Source organism: Coenobita brevimanus, chromosome 51 (assembly GCF_032717465.1).
Source record: "Coenobita brevimanus isolate Jiangsu-jjx chromosome 51, ASM3271746v2, whole genome shotgun sequence".
In the NCBI taxonomy this organism is placed as follows: domain Eukaryota; kingdom Metazoa; phylum Arthropoda; class Malacostraca; order Decapoda; family Coenobitidae; genus Coenobita; species Coenobita brevimanus.
Genome location: NC_137004.1, coordinates 38,545,946 through 38,569,017, shown reverse-complemented (window position 1 = coordinate 38,569,017; position 23,072 = coordinate 38,545,946). Strand labels below are relative to the sequence as shown.

Here is a 23,072-nt window from a genome sequence, read left to right as displayed (position 1 = left end):
ATGGATTTGTTGACAATACAATAATTATATGATACAGAAGCAATTCTATAGCTGTCACATTTCAAGTCATGGACAGGAGGGAATATATTGATAAAAGTCAAGGAAAGGAAAATGTACAAAGAAAGTAGCTTGAAATGAAAGAAGGCCAACATGAGTCTGTCATTCTTCTGTAGACAATGCTATGTAACTTAAGGAAAAAGAAAGAAAATTAGAGACTACAGAATTTGAGTGTGTGTGATTAACAAAACCTAGGTGAAGGCACGCAAGTTGATATATAAGCTAAATACTGATGATATACTTAGCACAGATTTTTGCAAGGATGAACTTTTCTCATTTTGTGTGTATGGAGTTCAAATATTTGACAAGCACACTGGTGTTTGGCACAGAGTTTATTAGTTATGTAACTTATCCCTACAGAGGGAAGGAACATATCTTTCACATTTCTTTCCTGCATATTGGAAAAGTGATTGTAAATGGCCAATGCTTCTTTGCTATAACAACCCTATCATTCAGTACCCGTGCTGCAAGCATCCTCGTAGTTCCTGCCGTACAAGAGGGGACAATATTGTAGCTAAGGCTTACTTTCTCCCTTGATTTGTCTGCTCAAAAACCCATGCTCAGTATCTCCCCACTCCACATGAATATGAAAACTGAATAATAATAATAATGATAATGATGATGACGACAACGACGACGATGATGATGATTGATGATGATGATGTCAAGGAAATAGATAAAATCCTAGTCTAGGAAGGTGACATGCAATGAAAAAAGTACAGTAACAAAAGCAAGGAGTGTGACCACAAAAGCAAAACTATCCTTCTTTGTATGATTGTTTTGGTGCCAACTTTGTCTTCTGTGATAATATGTTAACAATGGACCATAGGCAGTAGAGATGAGTTGCATGCTGAGCCCTTGAAAAATATTGTAGCAGGACAAGTGAATGAGCATACAGAAAAAGCTCAGTGGAAACAGAACGAACAGGTGAAATTACAAGAATATACTACCGTTACCCTGATATAAGACATGCATGAACAATGAAGGACTGACAAAGAAAGTGTATGAGTACATAAACAAAACTGACCAAAACAATGAAAACTGGAATATCATAAACAAAGCAGAATCATAAAGTGAAGGGATACATGAAGAGCAAAGCTAAGAGTATCAGCAGGAAGGTGATGATGGCTAGTAGCAAACAGGCAGTTTTACTATGATAATCTAGGACAACCTCCAGTACTGCACCAGGTATTAAGTTCATGATACTGGTTGTCTTTTTTAGTTTACAGGCATTCTTGCTACTTTCAGATACAGTAAAACCTCGATAAAACGGACTTCAATAGACCGGAATTCGCTTTTATCAGACTCAAGGAGCTAACGGACTAAATTCCTACATATCAGAAAAAGTCTGTTAAAGCCAGAAGCAGTCTGGACTGCCTGACCACATCAGATATGTTCACCACAATAAGGTAAATAAAAGATATGTTTATTAGTGTACAGTACAGTATAATTATATATATTATACCATTTAATTAATGTTGTGAAGCTGTAACACAGTATAGTACCGCAATAATAGTCAAAACAGTTTAAAAACTGTTTGCGTGATCCGGACTAATGTCTGATATATCGGAAAAAGTCCGGGTTAGCAGGGGGAGGTCCGGATGTCGCTTTTATCGGAATTTCGCATTTTTCGGTCTGGCTTGGGCCCCAATTAGTCTGTTATAGTGAGGTCTTACTGTACTTTAATTCACCTTGTGAGAATTTTCAAATAGAAGGAGCTGTATATAGCCTTCCTTTGCCCCTTGAATTAGATGTCCTTCCTGACTATAATGAAAAATAAATCTCAACCTCAAAATTAAACAGATAAAAGTATAAAGAACAGGTAAAAAGTTACAGGAAGCTAAGCTCTGATAGGTATGAAAAGGAGAGGAGAAATACTGGCAACATATGAAAGCAGAAGTGCAAGAAACAGGGCAAAGGGATACCTTTTTCTTTGCATGATTCCAATTTCTTTCACGTATAAAAAAAGCAAACATTGATACATCTTATATTGTTAGAGGTAGTATGAGGAACCAGCCCCCTAACAAAAGTTCATTTAATGACAGAGCTAATGAAACAAAAAATATATTTATGGTTTATATTTTAACACTTCCATGAACATATCACCCATTTCTTTACATATACGTACACACACACTGCAGAATACTGGAAATGCCAGATTCATATGTACAGTGATATCTGTAAGTGTTGCAAATGTCCCTAAGATCATAGATCAACTTCTTTATTCCAATGCAAGTAGCAGCCGTCACTCAGTGGGTTAGAATGCTCCGTTCTGACCGAAGGGTCAGAGGCTCGAATCCACCCAAGGGTCATTAGTAGACATCAGGAAGGGCATCCAGTCATAAAGTGCTACACGCTCCAAACCAAAGTTTCTACCCAGGGGCCATGCCTTAGCCCTTATCATAAAAAGGGGACACGGCGTTTTAAAAAAATAATAAATTAAATAAAAATCCCTTCAACTATCCATCTTAACAGGAAATAACAAAACCAATGACACGACTATATTCTGACTGGCTCTCAGGTCACAGCAAGAATTGATATACCTTTAAACACAGGTATTCAAATGCTTAAAAATAATAATAATAATAATAATAATAATAATAATAATAATAAAGTTATGAGAAAGCAAAGAAGACTCCATTTTATTTTCCTGAACGGTACGGTACAGTACAGTACAGTATCATAAATATTCTGAAGTACTGAACAATCCATACCCTCACTTAACAAGTTTATTTTTCATGTTTAGTTTTAAAAATACACCAATCCATCTAATTAGCTGAAGTACTGTACAGCATACAGTACAGTATATTCACCAGAACTCATTTACAAATATGAACAAAAAAATCCATGTTCAATAAAGAACCTGAAAATTAACAAATAGTGGAAAATTAATACGGGATAAAAATTAGCCTATTAAATAATCAAAACGTTCAAGTATGCGCACTTCTAGGGTACTGTACTGTACAGTAACTTACTTTTGACATATGAAAGTAGCTGACAATGGACTGTAATATCCTACAGTACTCAATAATTGGCTCAATACTGTACTGCTGGCTTGTCATTTCACTTCTTATATTCAAAGGTACTTGCTCTGCACTGGGGAACTAGTACTTTGTGTTTTTCAATGTACACAAACCGGATAATGGCTTCTAGAAATGGTCTGAAACAGCAGACACACATCTTCATTTCATAGCGGGCGTCCATGTTTGAACTCCATATGTCGAATTAAATTTCCATTCCTATTGGACTGATAAGGGCAGAGTGGGCAGCAGTAGGGCTTGACACCAGTGTGTATACTCAAGTGGCGGTGGAGGTTGTTCTTCTCAGTGAATGATCGGCCACACAGCCGACACTGGTGCTTGCCAAGTATCCTCACAGCTTCAGCAGTAGACACGGCCCCTCCACCTCCTCCCCCTACTGCCACCACACTCGCTGCAATGTGAGGTGCTCTTCCTCCAGCCACCTCCAGCCTCTGCAAACCAAAACCCAGTTCTCACTACTCCAACTTTACTAGAGATTATGTGTGCTTTGAACAAATTCCCCAACCTGATACTGCATAATATCATGTACTGAATAAGGATGTATATATGTGCAGTATGTGCCAATGCTAATCAACACAACTTTTATTATCATCATTTGCAGGGTGACCAAAAATGAATGCAGCCCATAAAAGTGTGTCATTTACACAACTACTAAGAGATTTGCTTTATTTCTGCATTCATGTTAAGCTGAGTGGATGACAAAACATTCCTGAAAGTTTGAGTTCTGCAGTGCAAATGGTTTCATTTTCATGACCTTTCCAAAATGTGTTCCAAATGACCACCTCAACATCACAGGCACTCATGAATGCAAGGCACACTTTCTTCTCTCAGGCCATGTCAACAGAAAAAACATTTTCTGGGGCACAGCACCACCAGATGATGTTCTCCAGTATCCACTGCACTAAACAAAATGCACAGTATGGGTGGTCATCTCAAAGCATGGCATCATTGGACAATTTTTGGTTTGAAGATTAAGAGGAAAAAGAACAGTCTGTCATGGTGAACACAGAACATTATCTCAAGGTCATGAGGAAGTTTTGGACAACACTAGAAAGACATAAGGGCATCACTTGTGGAAAGCAATGGTTCCGGCAGAATGGGGCCACCCCACACACTTCAAACCAAATGATGATGTGGCTGCAACAACGATTCGAGGATTGATTGATCAGTAGGTGATGTGACCCTGAGTGGGCCCCACACTCACCCAACCTGAATCCCTTGGATTTATACAGTATCTATGGGGTTATCTGAAGGATCATGTTAATGAAAACCACACCTAAACAATCACAGACCTGAAAACAGAAATCACGGCCAACATTAGAGCTATCTCAAGAGAGGAGTGTGTCCGCATAATTGACAATTTTGCACGCCGCATTCAGGACTCCCTGCAATGCTGAGGTGGTCATTTGGAACGCATTTTGGAAAGGTCACAAACACAGACCATTTGAACTGCAAACCCCAAACTTTCAGGACTGTTTTGTTATCAACTCTGCTTACCATTAATGCAAAAATAAAGCAAATTTCTTTATCAGTTGTATAAATGACACTTTTATGGGTTGCATTCATTTTGGGTCACCCTGTATTTTATTAACTTTTTTTCCCAACTAAAACTGTTCCCACAAATACATTGAATCTCACTCAAGAATACTTTTCAATAACTCTTCAGTGAATAAAAACAAATTTTTTAGCTAATAGTGGAAAGTTATTACACAAAACTCAATCTGCATCTGAACGGATGTACAAAAAATATGACATTGGTGCCAGAATCAAACTATATCATATGATACTTTATATTTTACTGTACCATACTGTACAGAATTTACTTAATGCAGAGAAACATCAGCTTTCCAGCTACTGTCATTGTATTTGCCTCTGTTCTCTCTCTCTCTCTTTTATAAGAAAAAAAAAAAAAAAATGTACAACAGTTCTGAATGTAATAAATCAAAAGACTACTTCAACATATACTGCTTCACTTGTTCCTACCCCATCTCAAGCATGAAGGTCAGAGATATAACATGGGTGGTTAAATAGTAGCAGTGGAGTGGCTGGAGGTGTGATGGGTTGGGGGAAGCTGTTCCGGGACCAGAGGGGAATGATGACGCCTAATGTGCCGCTCCAAATTACTCCGACGATTGCATGAGAAGGGACAGTGGTTGCAGGTGTGAGGCTTGACCCCAGTGTGGATCCATAGGTGGCGACGGAGAGAGGCACGGCAGGTGAAGTGACGGCCACAGGCTCGGCATAGGGGAGCCGAGGGGCTTATCAGGTCTTCCTCATTGCTGCTCACCCCTCCGGCCCCCTGCAACAACACAGTGCTCATTGCTTACCCTACTCCCCTGTTCCTCTTACCACATCAGCAGCGTGTCACATTTCAACTTACACAGATCACATTCAGTGGGTGGTAAAAAAGTGGGAACCAAAATATGATGCATTTTTAAAATTGCAGACATTATCACGATTGCTGCCAGCATATACTGTACACAATGGACATCTCATAAGACAAGACTGAACTTAATTTATGTTATTCAAATGTCATGACACTGATGTCCAATACTGTTAACCTTCTTTTGTTCAAATCTTAAAGAGTACTAGTGACATCAGTGGACAATAACATGCTCTAGGGAATTTTGAAAATTAGTTCTCACATGCAGTACTGAATAACTGACTAAATGGAAAATACACCTTCAAAGAGCTGATGAATTGTGGATCCTAAAGCAAACTGACCACAAATGACTTTTTTATGGAAATTCCATAATGTCAAAAGGTTTAGGGTGGGTACCATGGTAAGCAGAACTAAGCACGAAACTACTGTACTGTATAATCGACAGCACATACAATATGTGGATGTGATAGGAAGCGTTATGAGGAACACACTGAGGTGGTTTGGCCATGTGGAGAGGATGGAGGGTGAAAGACTGATGAAGAGAGTGTATGTGAGTGAGGTGGAGGGGGGAAGAGGGAGGGGGAGGCCGAAGATGAGATGGAGGGATGGGGTGGAGAGGTATATGAGAGAGGGGGGTGTGAGTTGGAAGCAGGGCAGTGAAATGGCGGGGGACAGGGCGACTTGGAGGCGATTTGTTTGTGGCCACCCCAAACAGGACTGAGGCGTCTGGGAATAGATAGATATATATATATATATATATATATATATATATATATATATACTGTATATAAACATCTGATGTTTATATATTATCACCCATTCTTAAAACAAAAAGATAGCAAAATATTTGTACTCCCACATATTACACACATTTTATGTGATATACCCCTCTTTCTCTCCTCTTTCCATGAAAAGAGAGTCCTAGTAATGCAACTGATACCATTCCATTTCATAAAGGTCAACTGGTGACTTCTTAGACTGTGAATGACAAAAAAAAATAATAATAATAATAATAATGAAAAAAAAACAATAAACAATAATAATACTGTAATAATAATAATAATAGTACTGTACTTCCTCCATGAAAAACAGGTGTACACTACTCAAATCACCAACACCATTTTCACTTGAAAAGCACATCTGGTACTTGCTGGGTCTGACATCAATGGTCTAAAATAGTAAAAGATTAAAGATGAAATTATTATCCACGTTTATTAGCAACCAAGTTCCAGAATCTTCAGTATGATAATCGCTTTCCTGGTTACAAAGTTTATACTGGTATACTGTAATCATTACATCAGCTTAACAGTAAATAAAAAAGAAATAAGTGAATCTCACATAAGGATATAAACTTTATGCCAATGAGCTAATGTTTGTTTGCCTTAAAAAAACACCGATATCCAGAAGAGGCAACAAATAGTCTATACATCAGATTTATCTAAGTTTTGTTTTTCTTGTCTGCACACTCTATGCGAGCAAAATGCTGGGTGTCAGATTGACCTGGGTGTGCGGACAGTATATGATATTTTAGATTTCCTTTTTGGTTGGCACGATGGGGGCAGAAGGGACACAAAAAAGGCTTCTCTCCACGGTGAATCATAAAATGTCTCTTCAGATTGTATTTAGCATATCGACCATGAAAAGCCTTGTTGCAAAAGTGGCAGTTTATACTGATGGGTTCATCTTGACCAGATGTCAGAATGGCTGAGGATGGTCCAGGAGTGTGCTGGTATTGCTGAGCCAGGTGTTGGTGCTCGTCATGGGGAAAGGCATGATGCTGAGCCACCTCAGTCTGTAAAACAAGGCTCACATTTAGTCTGAGCCACACCAACTGTACTTCATTTTCTCATTAGTAAATGAACACTGAAGTACAAAATCACTGTACCTTTCAATTACTGAATGTTTCCATTAGCAAATACATTTTCACTGGGTGAGCCATTACAGATATGACCACTTTATTTACACTTACGGTACTACTTCTCAGTATAGTAGAGTCTGTTATTCTCCCAAAGAATGAGTATTAGTCACAACTGCAAGTACTCATCACATTACAACAGGAAGAATGAAAACTCTAATATAAATAACAGTATTTTCCATCACTGCACTGAGGTATGACTTTTGTTTTCCATTCACGATGTGATTTACAAATGTTTTTAATATGTGAACACAGTTCCATCTCCATTCATACTATGGTACTTTAGTACCTGAGGCCAATCATGAATTTTACTGTGAAGTATACAGTACTGATCACTACGAAAATATTTGTAAAGTACAGTAAAATACAGTACTGTAACTATGAAATACAGAACAACTGCAATAATGCAGACTTCAATAAAATTTATTACAAAAGACGAGGTCCCTAACAACAAAGCTTACTGCATGGTCACCTAATACAAAATAGTATGATGCAACACTGCACCTACATATAACAGAATTAAGAATGATCATCTGTCTTTATTCCTAAACTTACTTAAGTGATTAACTATTAAAAATAACTAGGAAGTAACAGATTTTACTTGAGAAGACAAGGTGTCTGCACTGGTTTGTAAGGCAGATACAACTTCCCTGGCTACAACAAAAGGAAATACTACTTCAGCTTTTGTATGAACTCTATTACAGGAATAGCATATGTAACTAGAATAAAGATCCAACAAAATATGCCCTAGTATTTGGCTAATGCACTGTAAATAACAATAGCTTCTAAATTCCAAAAATCTACTTCTTTGTTTACATAATATTGGTAATGCACATATTTTCTACTACTGCTCAGGAAAAATTTGTTAAACTAAGTTTTACATATCATATGAAACTCTGAAGTCAAAGTATCTCTGTATACAACCAATTACATTTTCCTCTAACTTAGGATAATTCACAGTACTGCAAAAGTCAAGCTATTTCTAAACATAAGACTAGAAAATAAACAGACACTTATTAAATGTTTTCTCACTAGGTTGGTAAAATGTGACCACTGGACCAATGCCAACATAAATTCCATATTTTGTGCACAGATAACTATTATCACTCTCTGATGTAAGCTACAGGCTGATCAGGAATGTGCTTCAGTACATTACTGACACTATTTATAGTGTACAGTATATATATACTGTATGTATATATATATATATATATATATATATATATATATATATACTGTATGTATATATATATATATATATATATATATATATATATATATACTGTATGTATATATATATATATATATAATATTGTATATACTCAGTGACTATAGCGTATCTTCATTTGATCTCTGCTCCAGTTGCATGCGGTGAGATTTCAAAATGTGGGTCTTCAGGTTCCCTTTTTGGTTTGAACGATGGGAGCAGAATGGACACTGGAAGGGCTTTTCTCCCCAATGTATCATCATATGACGTTTTAAGTTTCGTTTCTGCCTTACACCATGGAACTCTTTCCCACACACAGGGCAAAAATAATTGACCCTGTTTTCCCCCTGGTATTGGTGCTGGTGGAGCTGGTAGTCTCCCTGCTGCTGTAGCTGGGACACCACCTCCTGTTTGTGATACAGAAGTGACGACTGCATCTGCAACACACAAGGGCACCGGCATCAGTGTGGCACTCACCCTGCTATACACTGCCGGCACCCCCACTACCTCACTCCTCTGCACTTTACTAATGAAAACCTTAACGTGTTTGATCAGAAGAACTTTTTTTGTGTGTATTACTCTTCCTAACTACAAACAATATTTTCCTGCATGAGATACATTCGTCATACTAAAGGGGTTAAGTAGTTCCTCCATTAGCTTCTTCAATATATCTCTCTTAAGTTGAATAAAAAAGGTAGCAAGCTTAAACTGAAACTAAAGTGTTTAAAATAAAGCAACTTTGACAGAACTTCTACTTTCTCATTTGTTCATTGGCTCCCTATGCCTTTCAAGCATCTACACCCTAGAGTGTCTCACAGTGTCTCACACGCATAATTCTTAGATATCCTTAACATCTTCCATCCAGTGACTTATGACTCATCTTCATCTTGCTACCACCAGACAATTTTACACATGTGATGAAACATGTTTGGTAAACAGCAAACTGGAAAAAGCTCCATCAGCTGCAAAAAATCTCTCCTTTAGCTGCAAGAAATCTCTCATAAATTGAGTAAAACTGTCTCAAAGTTGTTAAAAAAAAAAATCTCACCGAGGTTTAATTTTCCTGTGGCCAGCCTTCTAATACAGTACAGAGTACAGATGATGATACAGCAGTGCTGTATTATCATCTATACTCTGTTCCAGCTATAAAAGTTTAAGACATCGAGGTTCTTTGTAAATTTTTTTTGCTGAATTCTTAATTTGTGCATCCTCCCTTTAGTACAGTACTTCAGAGATGTTCCCCCTCAGGCTACAAAACTATGAAAGCAATCCCAGTTAATCCCTTCAGTCCACCAATGTATTTACATATTACGGTATTTTTGATATCTCAGACCATCCCTTCAGTCCACCAATGTATTTACATATTACGGTATTTTTTATATCTCAGACTATTTTTTTTATATTGGAAAGGCCTGTTTTATTGAGCAGTTAAAGAAGGCTGTATATTATCACTGCAGTTCAAACAATCTTTTCTAGCAATATAAAATGGTCTGTAGATAACAAAAATAAAAAGTACCAATACCTTAACTGATTCCAGAGATTCATGGCAACATCTGATAACACCTTTCTTAAACAAGGCAATAGCTACCGGTTTTTGATGAAACAAAAACCTTTTGTAATTCATTTCAAAATATTTTGCATTCTCAATGATAATGACAAAACACAGAGGATGTTCTCAATTTCTCCCATTTCTGCTTTTTATAACACTCTACATTTATACCATACGTTACTAGCTATTATGTAGTGCGTTATATTATTTTAGTGTCCTGACACATTCTTATTATGGCATACAGTTTGCAGTTTCACAAAAACCCTGTATGTATACTTATATGAGAATCCCTCAAGCAATAGTGGGATTAAAATGTGTATGCAAAAATCCTTTTTTTTCTTTTAATAGTCAATTGTACTAACTGTATATTGCTTGAGACTAATTCACAGTGTCAAGTTGATAAAAAGTAAGGGAGGGATACAGAAAAATAGCTTAGCTAAGTTCTTGATTTCCCTAATGTTTTGGGCTATGTAAAGTCCATCTTCAGATCAGACAATGTAGTCTGAAATGTTAAGAGAAATGATGAACTTAAACTCTTTCCTGTGTTTCCCTCCCACCCATTTTACCCATAAGTACTGCTTCCTCATAGGACACATACCCTGCATTTTATATGTAATTCAACTCTTCTCCAATACTTCTGTTACTTACAAAACATTACTTCTCAGTGGTTCTTTCAGTGACAAATCAAGCTGTAATTACAGTGTGTGTGTGTGTGTGTGTGTGTGTGTGTGTGTGTGTGTGTGTGTGTGTGTGTGTGTGTGTGTGTGTGTGTGTGTGTGTGTGTGTGTGTGTGTGTGTGTGTGTGTGTGTGTGTGTGTGTGTGTGTGTGTGTGTGTGTGTGTGTGTGTGTGTGTGTGTGTGTGTGTGTGTGTGTGTGTGTGTGTGTGTGTGTGTGTGTGTGTGTGTGTGTGTGTGTGTGTGTGTGTGTGTGTGTGTGTGTGTGTGTGTGTGTGTGTGTGTGTGTGTGTGTGTGTGTGTGTGTGTGTGTGTGTGTGTGTGTGTGTGTGTGTGTGTGTGTGTGTGTGTGTGTGTGTGTGTGTGTGTGTGTGTGTGTGTGTGTGTGTGTGTGTGTGTGTGTGTGTGTGTGTGTGTGTGTGTGTGTGTGTGTGTGTGTGTGTGTGTGTGTGTGTGTGTGTGTGTGTGTGTGTGTGTGTGTGTGTGTGTGTGTGTGTGTGTGTGTGTGTGTGTGTGTGTGTGTGTGTGTGTGTGTGTGTGTGTGTGTGTGTGTGTGTGTGTGTGTGTGTGTGTGTGTGTGTGTGTGTGTGTGTGTGTGTGTGTGTGTGTGTGTGTGTGTGTGTGTGTGTGTGTGTGTGTGTGTGTGTGTGTGTGTGTGTGTGTGTGTGTGTGTGTGTGTGTGTGTGTGTGTGTGTGTGTGTGTGTGTGTGTGTGTGTGTGTGTGTGTGTGTGTGTGTGTGTGTGTGTGTGTGTGTGTGTGTGTGTGTGTGTGTGTGTGTGTGTGTGTGTGTGTGTGTGTGTGTGTGTGTGTGTGTGTGTGTGTGTGTGTGTGTGTGTGTGTGTGTGTGTGTGTGTGTGTGTGTGTGTGTGTGTGTGTGTGTGTGTGTGTGTGTGTGTAATTTTAAAGCTTTATCTCCTCACTCAAAAACAGCATACTGAGGTGTGCAAAGAATATATTCCAGTAGGTGCTTTAAGAAGTATTGTTCCAGCAGGACTTCCTTGGATGGCAATAAACAACAGCTTAAGAGCCATTTTATAAGTACTGGTGACAGTCCAGTAAAAAACGAATGGGGTAAGCTATTTTATACTTTTAGTTCATTTCACTCCCACCATACCATTCCAACTACACAACATGAAAAGCAGCCCTATGGTAAATTTACAGAGAAACCAGAAGGAGCAAAAATGAAAGAAAAATTCATATTTGTGAACCTTTTACTAGAACATTACTTACGACACTATCCTCTTTGTACCTTTGCAATCCACAAAATGCTTCATTTGTAAAATCAAACATTAAACCAAAGCTATGCATAAATTCTACATTTTATTTTCATTTTTGTGTACATCAATGAACTAGAGAGATGAGGTAAACATCTGGTGGAGCTGATCCTCTGGCAGTGTGGGAGGTGGTGGGTCAGCTGTGTCCTCAGTGTGAAGGTGATGGTGGTGGTGATGGTGATGATGGTGAGGAGGTGTATGAACTCCAGGTTCCACACCAACTATATGTGGAGTGCTTGAGTTTAAGGCAGACTGGAGGCCTTCCCCTGACTCCCCATGCCTGCGCTCCAGGTGGCGCTTGAGATGGGCCTTCTGAGTGGCACGGTAAGGGCAGTGTGGGCATGGGAAGGGCCGGGCACCCGTGTGAGTGAGGACATGGTGAGCCAGGTTCTGGCGACGGTTGCGACCCTGGAAGGCCTTGCCACAAGCAGGACACACAGCTGCACCGCACCCGCTGCCACCCGCCTGCAACAACAACACGTCAACCCTCACAACCATTCACCCACCACACTCCACTTTCACTAAAGCATCACAACCAGCATACTACTAAATGCTCCATTAACACCAGTAATATAACTGCAGCAAAAATTTTCAACTACAGTTGATATCTTTTCAGTTAATATTGTACCATGATTATTTCTTCAACTGTTAAAATTTTCTGTATAGCAAACCATATACTTTTTTAGGCTTCTTTACCTCAACTGTTAATCAAATTAAGAACTTTACAGTAAAAGTATTATTTAGCAGTGCCACAATCCTGAGCATATCATTTATCAGTATCATGCTTTTGTTGTGGTGAGGTAGACTGAGGGAATGTGGGGCTGGTAAGAGATGAGGGAGAGTGAGGTGGCGGTGGTGGGAGTGGAGGTGGTGGCGGTGGCAGGCGTGGTGTCAGTGGTGGCAAGTGGTGTGATTGTAGAGGTCGGTTATCCCTCCAGGAACCTCCAGCTGCTGCTACAACAGCTGCTGTTGCTGCCACTGTCCGAGGGGAGTGAATGCGCTCCAAATGCATCTGGAGGTGGGCCTTTCGCTTGGCACGGTAGGGGCAGTGAGGGCAAGGGAAAGGGGTCTCGCCTGTGTGGATACGCATATGGGTGCTCAAGTTCTGGTGGCGGTTGCGACCACGGAACGCCCTGCCACACACGCAGCACATCACCAGCGCCACTGCTGCTGCCACCACACCGCCGCCACCCTGCAACACAACACCACTCAGCGCCCCCGCCACAACCTACCCACCACCACACCTCATATCATACAATACCTCATCTTCTAAGAGCAACTTAGTGAACTTAGTGTTGTACAGTACAGGTATATACTGTACTGTATATTACTACATTCTTTTAGGATAATCAATTACTGTACTTCAAGCAACACTGCACCATAAAAAAAGAAAAATACAATCAGTAAAAAAATTAGGTTCCCACTGTTCTTGCAAGTATCTGTATTATTATTATTATTATTATTATTATTTTTTTTTTTTAATAAATGGTTTGGAGACAAAGAAATTCAGACTCTACATCGCTGGCAGGCAGATTTCAATTAGCTTAATATACAAGGAAAGCTGATGCTCTCAATTTTACAACAGTTTCATCCAGTCTACTGGTTAGCTGAATTACACAGTATAGTGTTTTCATGTTTACTAACCAGTAAACTGCTGCTTAAGGAAATCAACTACCTAGCTTTATGTGGGAAAATAAATATATATATAAAAAAAAAAATAATAATAATAATAATAATAATAATATTAATAATAATAATATCAACAACAAAAATATCTCCTGGGGAAACATCCCATGTTAAAGTTAAGAGGGAACGAAGGCATTCAAACTATTGTCCGAACCCAGCAAACTTCCATAATTTTCCTGACAACACTAACTCTATGGACAACTACATATTATTCTACAGACATCTACGTTTTTTTTTTCCCCCCCGTAAAATACTAGCATCATAGTGTCATCTATCCTTACTAAATTAACTCAAAACACACCATCCAAGTCATACATTGCAGACTTACACATGATTCCCAACCTATCACCAAACCCTCCTCTGCTCCCAATTCTCCGCCTCCCCCTCCTTCACACTCACAGTTACCAGACATATGAGGTCTGCCTGCTGCTTTACATTCACCTGTCTCACCCAGTGCTTCAAGAGGTGGGTAATGCAAAACTTTCCCTGACTACAAGCCACCACGGATCAGAGCATGGAATAGGGATGAGTATAAACAGTTAATGAGTGAGTCTACTGATATGCTAAGGAAGATATTGAGTGGAAAAATAGATTCCTGCTAATGGGTGATTTTAATTGTGGAGAGGTCGATTGGGAAGGAACTGATGCAGGGAACAATGTAGAACCTGAAGGTACAGACTGATGGAGCTTTAACGGAAAATATGTTAATGAAGTTGGTAAATGAAAACACAAGAATCAGGGGAGAGGATACACCATCAAAACTGGATATGATTTTTAAAAGAAACTGTAATGATATACAGAAATTCCAGTCCTCACTGCCCCCTAGGAAAGAGTGACCACCTGCTTATGGATGTGGAGGTGTTGGGTGGGGACACAGGAGAAAGAGAAGAGGCATCAACAAAATAGATATAACTACGGGAGAGCGGATTTTGACTCCTTACGACATATTTTGGAAATATGGATTGGAGTGAAATGGAAAGGGGGGAAAATATCCAGGAGATACATAACATCTTTATGAAAATATATGAGGAGGGAGCAAAAAACATGTTCCCAAAGTTGCTGCTAAAAAGGAAGACAGAAAGATTGGTTTAATAAAAGGTGTAGGGAGGCGCTTGCAATTAGGATTGGAGCTTGGGATAAAGTAAGAAAAAGATATATGGAAAAAACTTGGAAAGAGTACAATGAAGTAAGAAATGAATATGTAAAAGTATTGTAGTATGTGGGGAAACTCACGATCCACTCACTCAATGTAGTGCTGCTTTGGATGTCTGCCTTTTCCTCTCTTCCTCTTCTGTCTGTCTTCCCTTTATTCTTTCCTCTTCCCTCTGCCTATGGGTGACTTTACACTTCCTCTTGTCTTTCTTTCCTTCATTCTTTCCTCTTCCTTTTGCTTATTGGCAACTCTACACTGAGTGACAAGCCAAATGGTTTCTGTATACCAGGAAACCATTTACAATGCTGGGTGGTAACCATATAACCAAATTATGGCACCTGGTAGTTTAGTAATTAAGGCGATCCAATCGGACTGAGCCAATGTAGGTTTATATCCCAGGGGTGGTTGGGGTTTATTGTTCATGTAATGCCACTCAGGGATGAGTAAAGATGGTATCATCTTAAATGTCAGGACAAACTTGCCTAGCCCCAGGCTCCTACGGTCCTCATGGGGCAACATAGGATTGGATGATGGATGGATGGATGGATAAAGAAGGGAGGAGGAACAAAAATACAAGAAGGATATCATTAATAAAAGCAAGAACGAGCCAAGCTGTTCTACAGGCAAATTGATAGTAAAATGAGAACAAAGAACAGAATAGTGAGATTGAGAAACAGTGATGTAATATATGAAAAAGAAGAGGAAATGTTTCTGACTCTGGGCTAAGGCATTAGAGCCTATCCCCAAGGCCCAGTAGTCCTCCTACATACCACACACCTCCACATGTCACCACTTCAACGCTAACACCCACCGTCCATACTGAATACATGCTAGGGCTGTCTCATACAGGACCGGTGTACTGGTATTAGCGGGGATATTTTTATGACATGTCGGCGGGTCTTCTGGTAGATCAGTAAAGTCTGCTTTTATGAAATTCAAATCACTGAACTGTTCCCTGCCCCAGCCAGGATTTCGAACCTGGGTCCAAATGTGTAACATAAGGAATGATAACTTGAAGTCAGTATTTGTAACAGAAGAGGAATTCCTAGAACCTGTAACAGAGATGTAAACCCTGAAACTGGAAACAGTAGTAGTTGAGAGAAATGAGACACTTCAGTTGATGAAGGATACAGATGTGAGAAAGGCAATGGGACCAGATGAAGTAGCTGGTTGGATCTTGAAAGAATGAGCAGACCAGTTAGTGAGGCCTATCTATGATATAAGGTTTTCCATAGACAGTGGGAAGCTACCCATTGAATGGAATGAGCGAATATAGTTCAAATTTATAAAGGTAATGACAGGGAGGACCCGCTTAACTATGGACCAGTCTCCCTTGCTAGTATAGTCTGCAACCTACAACAGTATGTGAAAATGTCATCAGAAAAAGATGGATAAAATTCCTTGAAGGACATTTGGTAATAACATTCAATCTGGATTTAGTGTAGGGTCGTTTTGTTCCAAACTTCTTGAGCATCTATAGTAAGGTGAAAGACACTGCTCAAAAAAGGGAAGGATGGGTAAACTGTAATTACCTGGATTTAATGAAGGCTTTTGACAGAGCGCCACAGAGAAGATTATTATGAAAATTGAAAACCTATGTAGGTGTACACGGGATATTGTTGAAGTAGATGGAAAATTTTTAGAAAGAAAAACAAATGAGAACCGTAATATGAAACCAGTTTTCCTAGTGGAAAAAGATAACTAGTGGAGCGTCCCAGACTTTGATGTTGGCCCCCAAATGTCCTTGATATGTATAATTGACATGCCTGAACGGCTGAGTACTTATAACAGTTTATTTGTTAACAACGCAAAAATTATGTAACATATTAAAAGAGTAAACTGTCGTAAGGAATTGCAAAAGAAGTGGAGTCAAACGTGGAATATGGAATTCAATACTAATAAATGTCATGTATTGGAAATGAGAGTCAGTGATAAGAGATCAAGGTATGTGTACAAGATGGGAGATGAAATACTGAGGAAGACAAAAGAAGAAAAAGGCCCTGGTGTGACTATACAGGGCAGCCTATCACCACAGAAACATCTAAACAGGATTACTGGAGGAACTTAGGGGCTGCTGACCAAACTGAGAGTGGCATATAATTATATGGATGAAGAGATGCTGAGAGAGTTAAGTGACCATGATAAGACTGAGACTGGAATAAGCAGCAGTGATATGGTCCCCACACTTTAAAAAGCATACCAGTAAACTAGAAAGAATAAAAAGGATAGTCACAAAACTGACACCAAGCATGAGGCAGTTGTCTTACGAGGAGAGATTAGAAAAGATGAAACTGCCAACCATTAGAGAGAGATGACAGGGGAGATTTGATTGCAATGTTTAGAGGAGTAAGGCAAACAGAACGTATGGACAGAGAGAATCTCTTGGTGAAAGATGATGGAAGAACAAGAGGACATGAATTAAAGCTGAAGACAGGTCAATACTTCACTGATGTAAAGAAATTTAGTTTTCCAAACAGAACTATAGACGACTGGAATAATTTAAAGGGAAAGGAGGTGCAAAAAGAGAGTGGCCATGTGATTAAATCTAGACTGGGTTAAAAATATTTGTAGAAAAGAGACAGGACAACACGGGCTTGGCCCAAATCATGTATCTCTCTCTCTCTCTCTATTTTGCCTCACCTCATCTTGCTAAAGACAGGCAATTACAAGGACTGACTGTACAGGAGTGGTTTTATGGTTATGCCTTTCACTTTTGCCAGTTCACCTCTCAACTCCTTCAGTTCATGAGGTTTCTCCTAAGCTTAATACAATCTAGCTGTATGAAGGATTACCCCATACAGCCTGGTGACACCTTCGTGGATCTCTTCCTACCTCCTGACAACATTATTCACCTTAAGAAAGAGTTCTCCAGCTACAGGGGTTAGATATAGCCTTCGTAAACCCCTTCAATTTGTGCTTCCAAAGTCTAATAAAACTGTCTGGTTGTAGCAAATAAATTTTAAAAAATGAACATCACCCAAAATCAAGAAATTAAATATGACATTATCATACCACCAAAGACATCAAGCCTTTCAGTCCAGTGACATACTTTATTTACTAATTCTTTATCCTGTTTTTAGGAAATCTCTTGTAGATCAAGGGTTAATAAAATGTATATGGTATAAAACATCTCTGGTTTTACATGTTTCTATTAAAAAAAAAAAAAAAAAAAAAAAAAAAAAAAAAAGCTGGAGACAAGAAGAATAAACTTTTAAAAATATCAATGAACTGAAGGAGTTACAGTACTGGTAATCATAAAATACAGTACAGTCACCTCTCGCATAATGCGATCCTATAGCATTAAACACGTAACATGGACGGCAAAATTTGATGCTAAAATTTTATCGCAACACGACAATGATAGACATAACGTGGGTGGAGGAAGCTGCCCATTTTTTGTAACACTATATAACACAGTAATGATAGACATAACAGGGTCAGAGGCCAAAAATTATGGTTCAAACAGTCATAACGTGGTAAACTAGGATCATAACGCAGTGGGAACAGACATAACAGGGCCAGTGATGGGCAAAGCGTGGGTTGTCACATGCGTGTGCGGGGAGCCATCACGGTCCACTGAGCATTCCTGTCCCAGTTGAACCTACCCTCTCCCCTTGCTCTGGTTGCACATCCCCCACCCCCCCCCACAAAGCTCCACTCCACCTCCCCCCAGCAAGCCCACAACCTCTTCCATTCAAGGTGGGGAATCATCTAGTGTTTGTATGTAATGAAGTCTTTATTAGGCACATAAATGTCCTGGGAAAAAAAAAAAAAAAAAAAAAAAAAAAAAAAAAAAAAAAAAAAAAAAAAAACCTGCCCCAAAAGACGAACTTGAGGCTGGCTTGGGTACCATGAAACGCTTTGGCATGTAAACATATGGCCCTATAATGTGGAATTTTCATAAAGCAGGAACTTCAGGATACAATATTCCAGCATTACGCGAGCAGTGACTGTACTATACATTCTTTCATCATATTTTTTATTCATTTGTCCCCTCTAAGTTCTTTACTAAATAAAACTATTTCAATTCCATTCTCTTCATTCAACCAATAAACTAAGGCCACACCAGTATTGTGCCATACAGCACACCAGTATTCTGATACTATAGTATAATACAGTACTGGTTTTACCTGTTTTCCAAGTTATAAGATAAGCCCCCAAAAATGCAAGTCGATGGTTACTGATCTCTAATTCCACAACCCCACTGAGCACATTTCCGTATATATTCTGGCTACCTCAACACAATTTTCTTCAGATGAGGGGTGCATTCCACCCTTAGCTCCTTCAGTCAGAGAACATCTACATCTCTGAGTGAAAGGGAGAGAAGAATAAACCTACCCATTATTTCTTACTGGGAAGCTTCTAAGATGAATTCTAGCTATCACAAGATGAATTTATTCATTGGAAGGGATGTCCCCTACAGCTTAGGAAGAATCTGCCTCACCCAGATGCACAAAAGAACACCACTTTTTACAGTTTCTGATCAACTTTTTGGTCATACTGGTTCACAGACTATGTAATGATATATGTGTGGAGTCAATTTTTACATCAATATGTGACATAGTTTAGATGCCGTAATATTCTTAAGTTAATGTTTTTTTTTTTTTTTTTTTTTTTTAATTAAAAATCAGTCCTATGGGTATGAGATCACGAGGCAGGTTTAGGGTAACTGACTACTGTAAAGGCAGACATCTCAATCCCAGAGGGGGTGGTCACAAGAGAACTGCCTCATGTCACCCAATCCTCTGTCATTAGGCTGCCGTATCTCCAACTAACCCCCTCTCCCTCTCTCTCATATACCTTTCCACCACATCCTTCCATCTCATCCTCCCCTCCCCCCTCCACTTCACTCACACGTTCCAATCCATTATCTCAATCATCCCTCTCTCCACATGACAAAATCATCCCAAGGTACTTCCAATGGTTTCCACACATCTAAATCAACACCCTCCATTTCACTCACACTCTCCTAGCCATTTTCTCTGTCAATATTCTCTCCAACTACCAAACTATCCCATGGTACTTCCAATGGTTTCAACACATCTACATCAACACAATGATTCTATGTTACTACACGTTCTTCTCAAACAGCTCATTCCCAGTGCTCACTCGTGACTTTGTCTTTCCAACAGTGTTTCAGCTTCACTTCCATACATCAGAATGAGGATCACAATATTGCCATGCAATGCTTCAGTGTTCACTTCCCTATTCCTCATCACTACTCCCACTGAACCTGCAACCTTTTTTCCCTGCTGTACCCTTTTACAGGCTTGAGGATTTCCTTAACACAATAATGTGGCCTTATTTGCAATATAAATCCCTGCATGGCAAAAGATCACTGGAGAAATCAATTAAGATCCTTTGAATGTTGGGGTGTTTCCTTCAACTGAAAAAGTTGTCTACTGGCAGACATGATACTGTATAAAGTTTAAAATAACACAAGGGCTTAGGTAATAGCAGTAAGCACTTCAACATCTATTGTCACTAATGTACAGGTCATGCTATTTCCAACCTACACTGTATCACTAAACAATCTACCACTAATTCCTTGCAATTATATTACCTGTCCTCATGCCTGCTTTCTGAAGATTTCATGTGCTATTTCAGAGTTTATGTATAGACTACATACAACTTTCATTTTTTTCAATATAATGTATATTAAAATCTTCTTTTAAATAGCTTAATTTCTGTATCAGTGTTAGTAAAGGAAAGAAATGTTGGTAAGGTGGCATATAAGATACTGATACAATATTTGTATAAACCAGTGATGTCACTGAGGAGATATGACCAAGAACATCTTCAAGAGGTCTAAATTTACTGTCCAGTGTAACTAATAAGAAAATATGGCTAATAATACATACAAAACTTTCAAATGACTTTATAATTTAAAACACTTTCTTTTACACAAATATCACTTTTATAGCTAACTGCTGTTAAATGGTGACCACTTTCCACTTACGAATATCTCCCTACAAATGATGTGGCTGAGACAGAATCAGTTCTTAAACCATGGGTGTATTACCTTTCTACATCATACCCCTAAACATTAAGAATGGATAGCCCATCAACTTATATTTGCTTCTTAGTAATCTCACATACTATAGATTCACATTATAGATTGTGGTGAATTTTACATAACATATAAATAAAAATATAAATAATAATAATATTCACAAATACACTGACTTGGCAAATGTTCTTCATAAATGCAGCCAACTGGGAAAAAAACACCAATATAAAGAAGTCTGAATTCCTATGGTCAGGATTTCAGGCTGTAAATAAATCATCCCATTCAACAGCACAGTAACCTGCAAACTTAAAATTTTCTTTTTTACCTTTGGAAATATTCCATTACCTTGCATAGGTATGGTATGCTAAGTGTAATTAAACAATGGAGGGAAGTCTTTCTGTCCTACCACTTCTTGATATTTCTATCTACCAACAACAGCTGATGTGTATATAATTTTGCAAGGATTTTGTAACTTCAAGTATAACCAGACCAACAGAAAAAAGCAGCAATAACGTGTTATGAGTTGCACAAAATTATACTTTATTGTAATTTTATGGAATTAAGAATTCAAGTAAATTAAAAACACAAAATGCATCATCATATTTCACTGACCATAAATGCCATCATATGAGTCAGAGGATGTATGGGAACTAAATTATCAACCAGTATATAAATAAGCTTTCTGTAGCACTAGTACTCAAATCAATTGCTATTAGGTGTAGGTATTCTAAACTCCCAAATTGTTTCATTCACACTAGTGGTGATACTCTTATGTAAGCTAATAGCTGGTACTGTATAATCTACATCATTTGTCTTCTAACATTCTTCCAATCACTTCCTTCACCAACTTTCAATCATGTGCTCAACATTAATTACATTTCCCACGACTACTAACATACTCTTTTATATAGAACAGCATGTCCAATTAAACTAATTTAAAATGACGTAACCTCAGCTTTCCAAATTTCCCTGATGAACTAATGAATATCGAGCTTGTTCATGATCAATGCAGCTTGGGGTGAAGCTTCAGGTAAAACAGAATCTTGGCCAGCAATGGTTTCTAGATGCAATGTTTCTGGATGCAACCGCATAATGTGACCCTTCATGTGTGGTTTTTGTCTGGCAGTGTAGGGGCAGTGAGGGCAGGCAAAGGGTCGCTCCCCAGTGTGGGTGAGCATGTGTTGTTGCAGGTTCTGGTGGCGATTGCGACCACGGAACGCCTTACCACAGGCGGGACACATGGCTACACGCTCCACTCCACGCACCTGCAAACAACACAACTCTGCTTTATCAGTCACATCCTCCATTATTCACACACCACCAGCAATGCCTTTACCACTCACTTCTACATCTCCTGCCACTAACACAGCCAGCACTCTCTCTGCAATACACTTTTCCCAACCATGTCAATCCTCACACATATATGAGGATATGCACCTAACATGGGGTTAATGTGACAGTGTAACCAGTAATAACTGCAATTTTTTCACTTGCACTGCAAGATGCAATGTATGAAACATCTTACACACCATGCCTTTGCTAGGGTGCAGCTGTTTCAATCATTCCACATCACATCATCCCCTCCCATCTGACACACTCTTGCATGGGTGCACCTTCAATAACCTGCCCAGCCCAGCACTCCCACACTCTCAATAGCCTACACCGCCCAAACTCTCCCTTACCCACCCTGCATGATGCAGGCAGGGAGCTGAAGAACATATTTATGTGTACTGTATGTATGTGTGTGCAAGTGCGTGCCTCTCACTATTCTTTCCTTCTCATCTCATCTTAATTTAGGGTCGCTATGGCAGGCTTAATGGAGTCATTAGGGATGGCTCTGGAGAGAGTTGGAACCAGAATTCCTTTTTTTTCCACTGGCTCTGTTGATTCTATTATGCAAACTTCCATAATGTAATGCCCATATGAGGACCAAAATGCCACGATATAGGAAAGCAGACAATGAGCTCAATTAGAACATTATTATTAAGCTCATTTTTCATTTGCATGAGGTGAGATTGTAACTCTCCCTCCATAAACATGGTCAAGAACTACTATAACATATGACCATGTAACATCACTCTGTTCAAGCCATGCATGACACTACTCAAGAAAACACACACA

General features: G+C 38.9%; 1 protein-coding gene across 4 annotated transcripts in view; it reads right to left on the bottom strand.

Moving 5' to 3' along the window:
• LOC145400268 (uncharacterized) overlaps positions 1 to 23,072 on the bottom strand; it is a 213,305-nt gene that overhangs the window by 75,094 nt on the left and 115,139 nt on the right. Inside the window, exon 5 of one of the 4 annotated variants that reach the window (XM_080272818.1) lies at positions 12,074 to 12,567. The exons of 2 other annotated variants lie outside the window; for them this stretch is intronic. In XM_080272818.1, the coding sequence (XP_080128944.1) occupies positions 12,178 to 12,567 (390 nt within the window). In that variant the 3' untranslated portion in view covers positions 12,074 to 12,177. Of the gene's footprint in view, positions 1 to 12,073; positions 12,568 to 20,840; positions 22,217 to 23,072 lie in introns of those variants that run through there. One more of the 4 variants, XM_080272820.1, reaches the window with a different exon arrangement.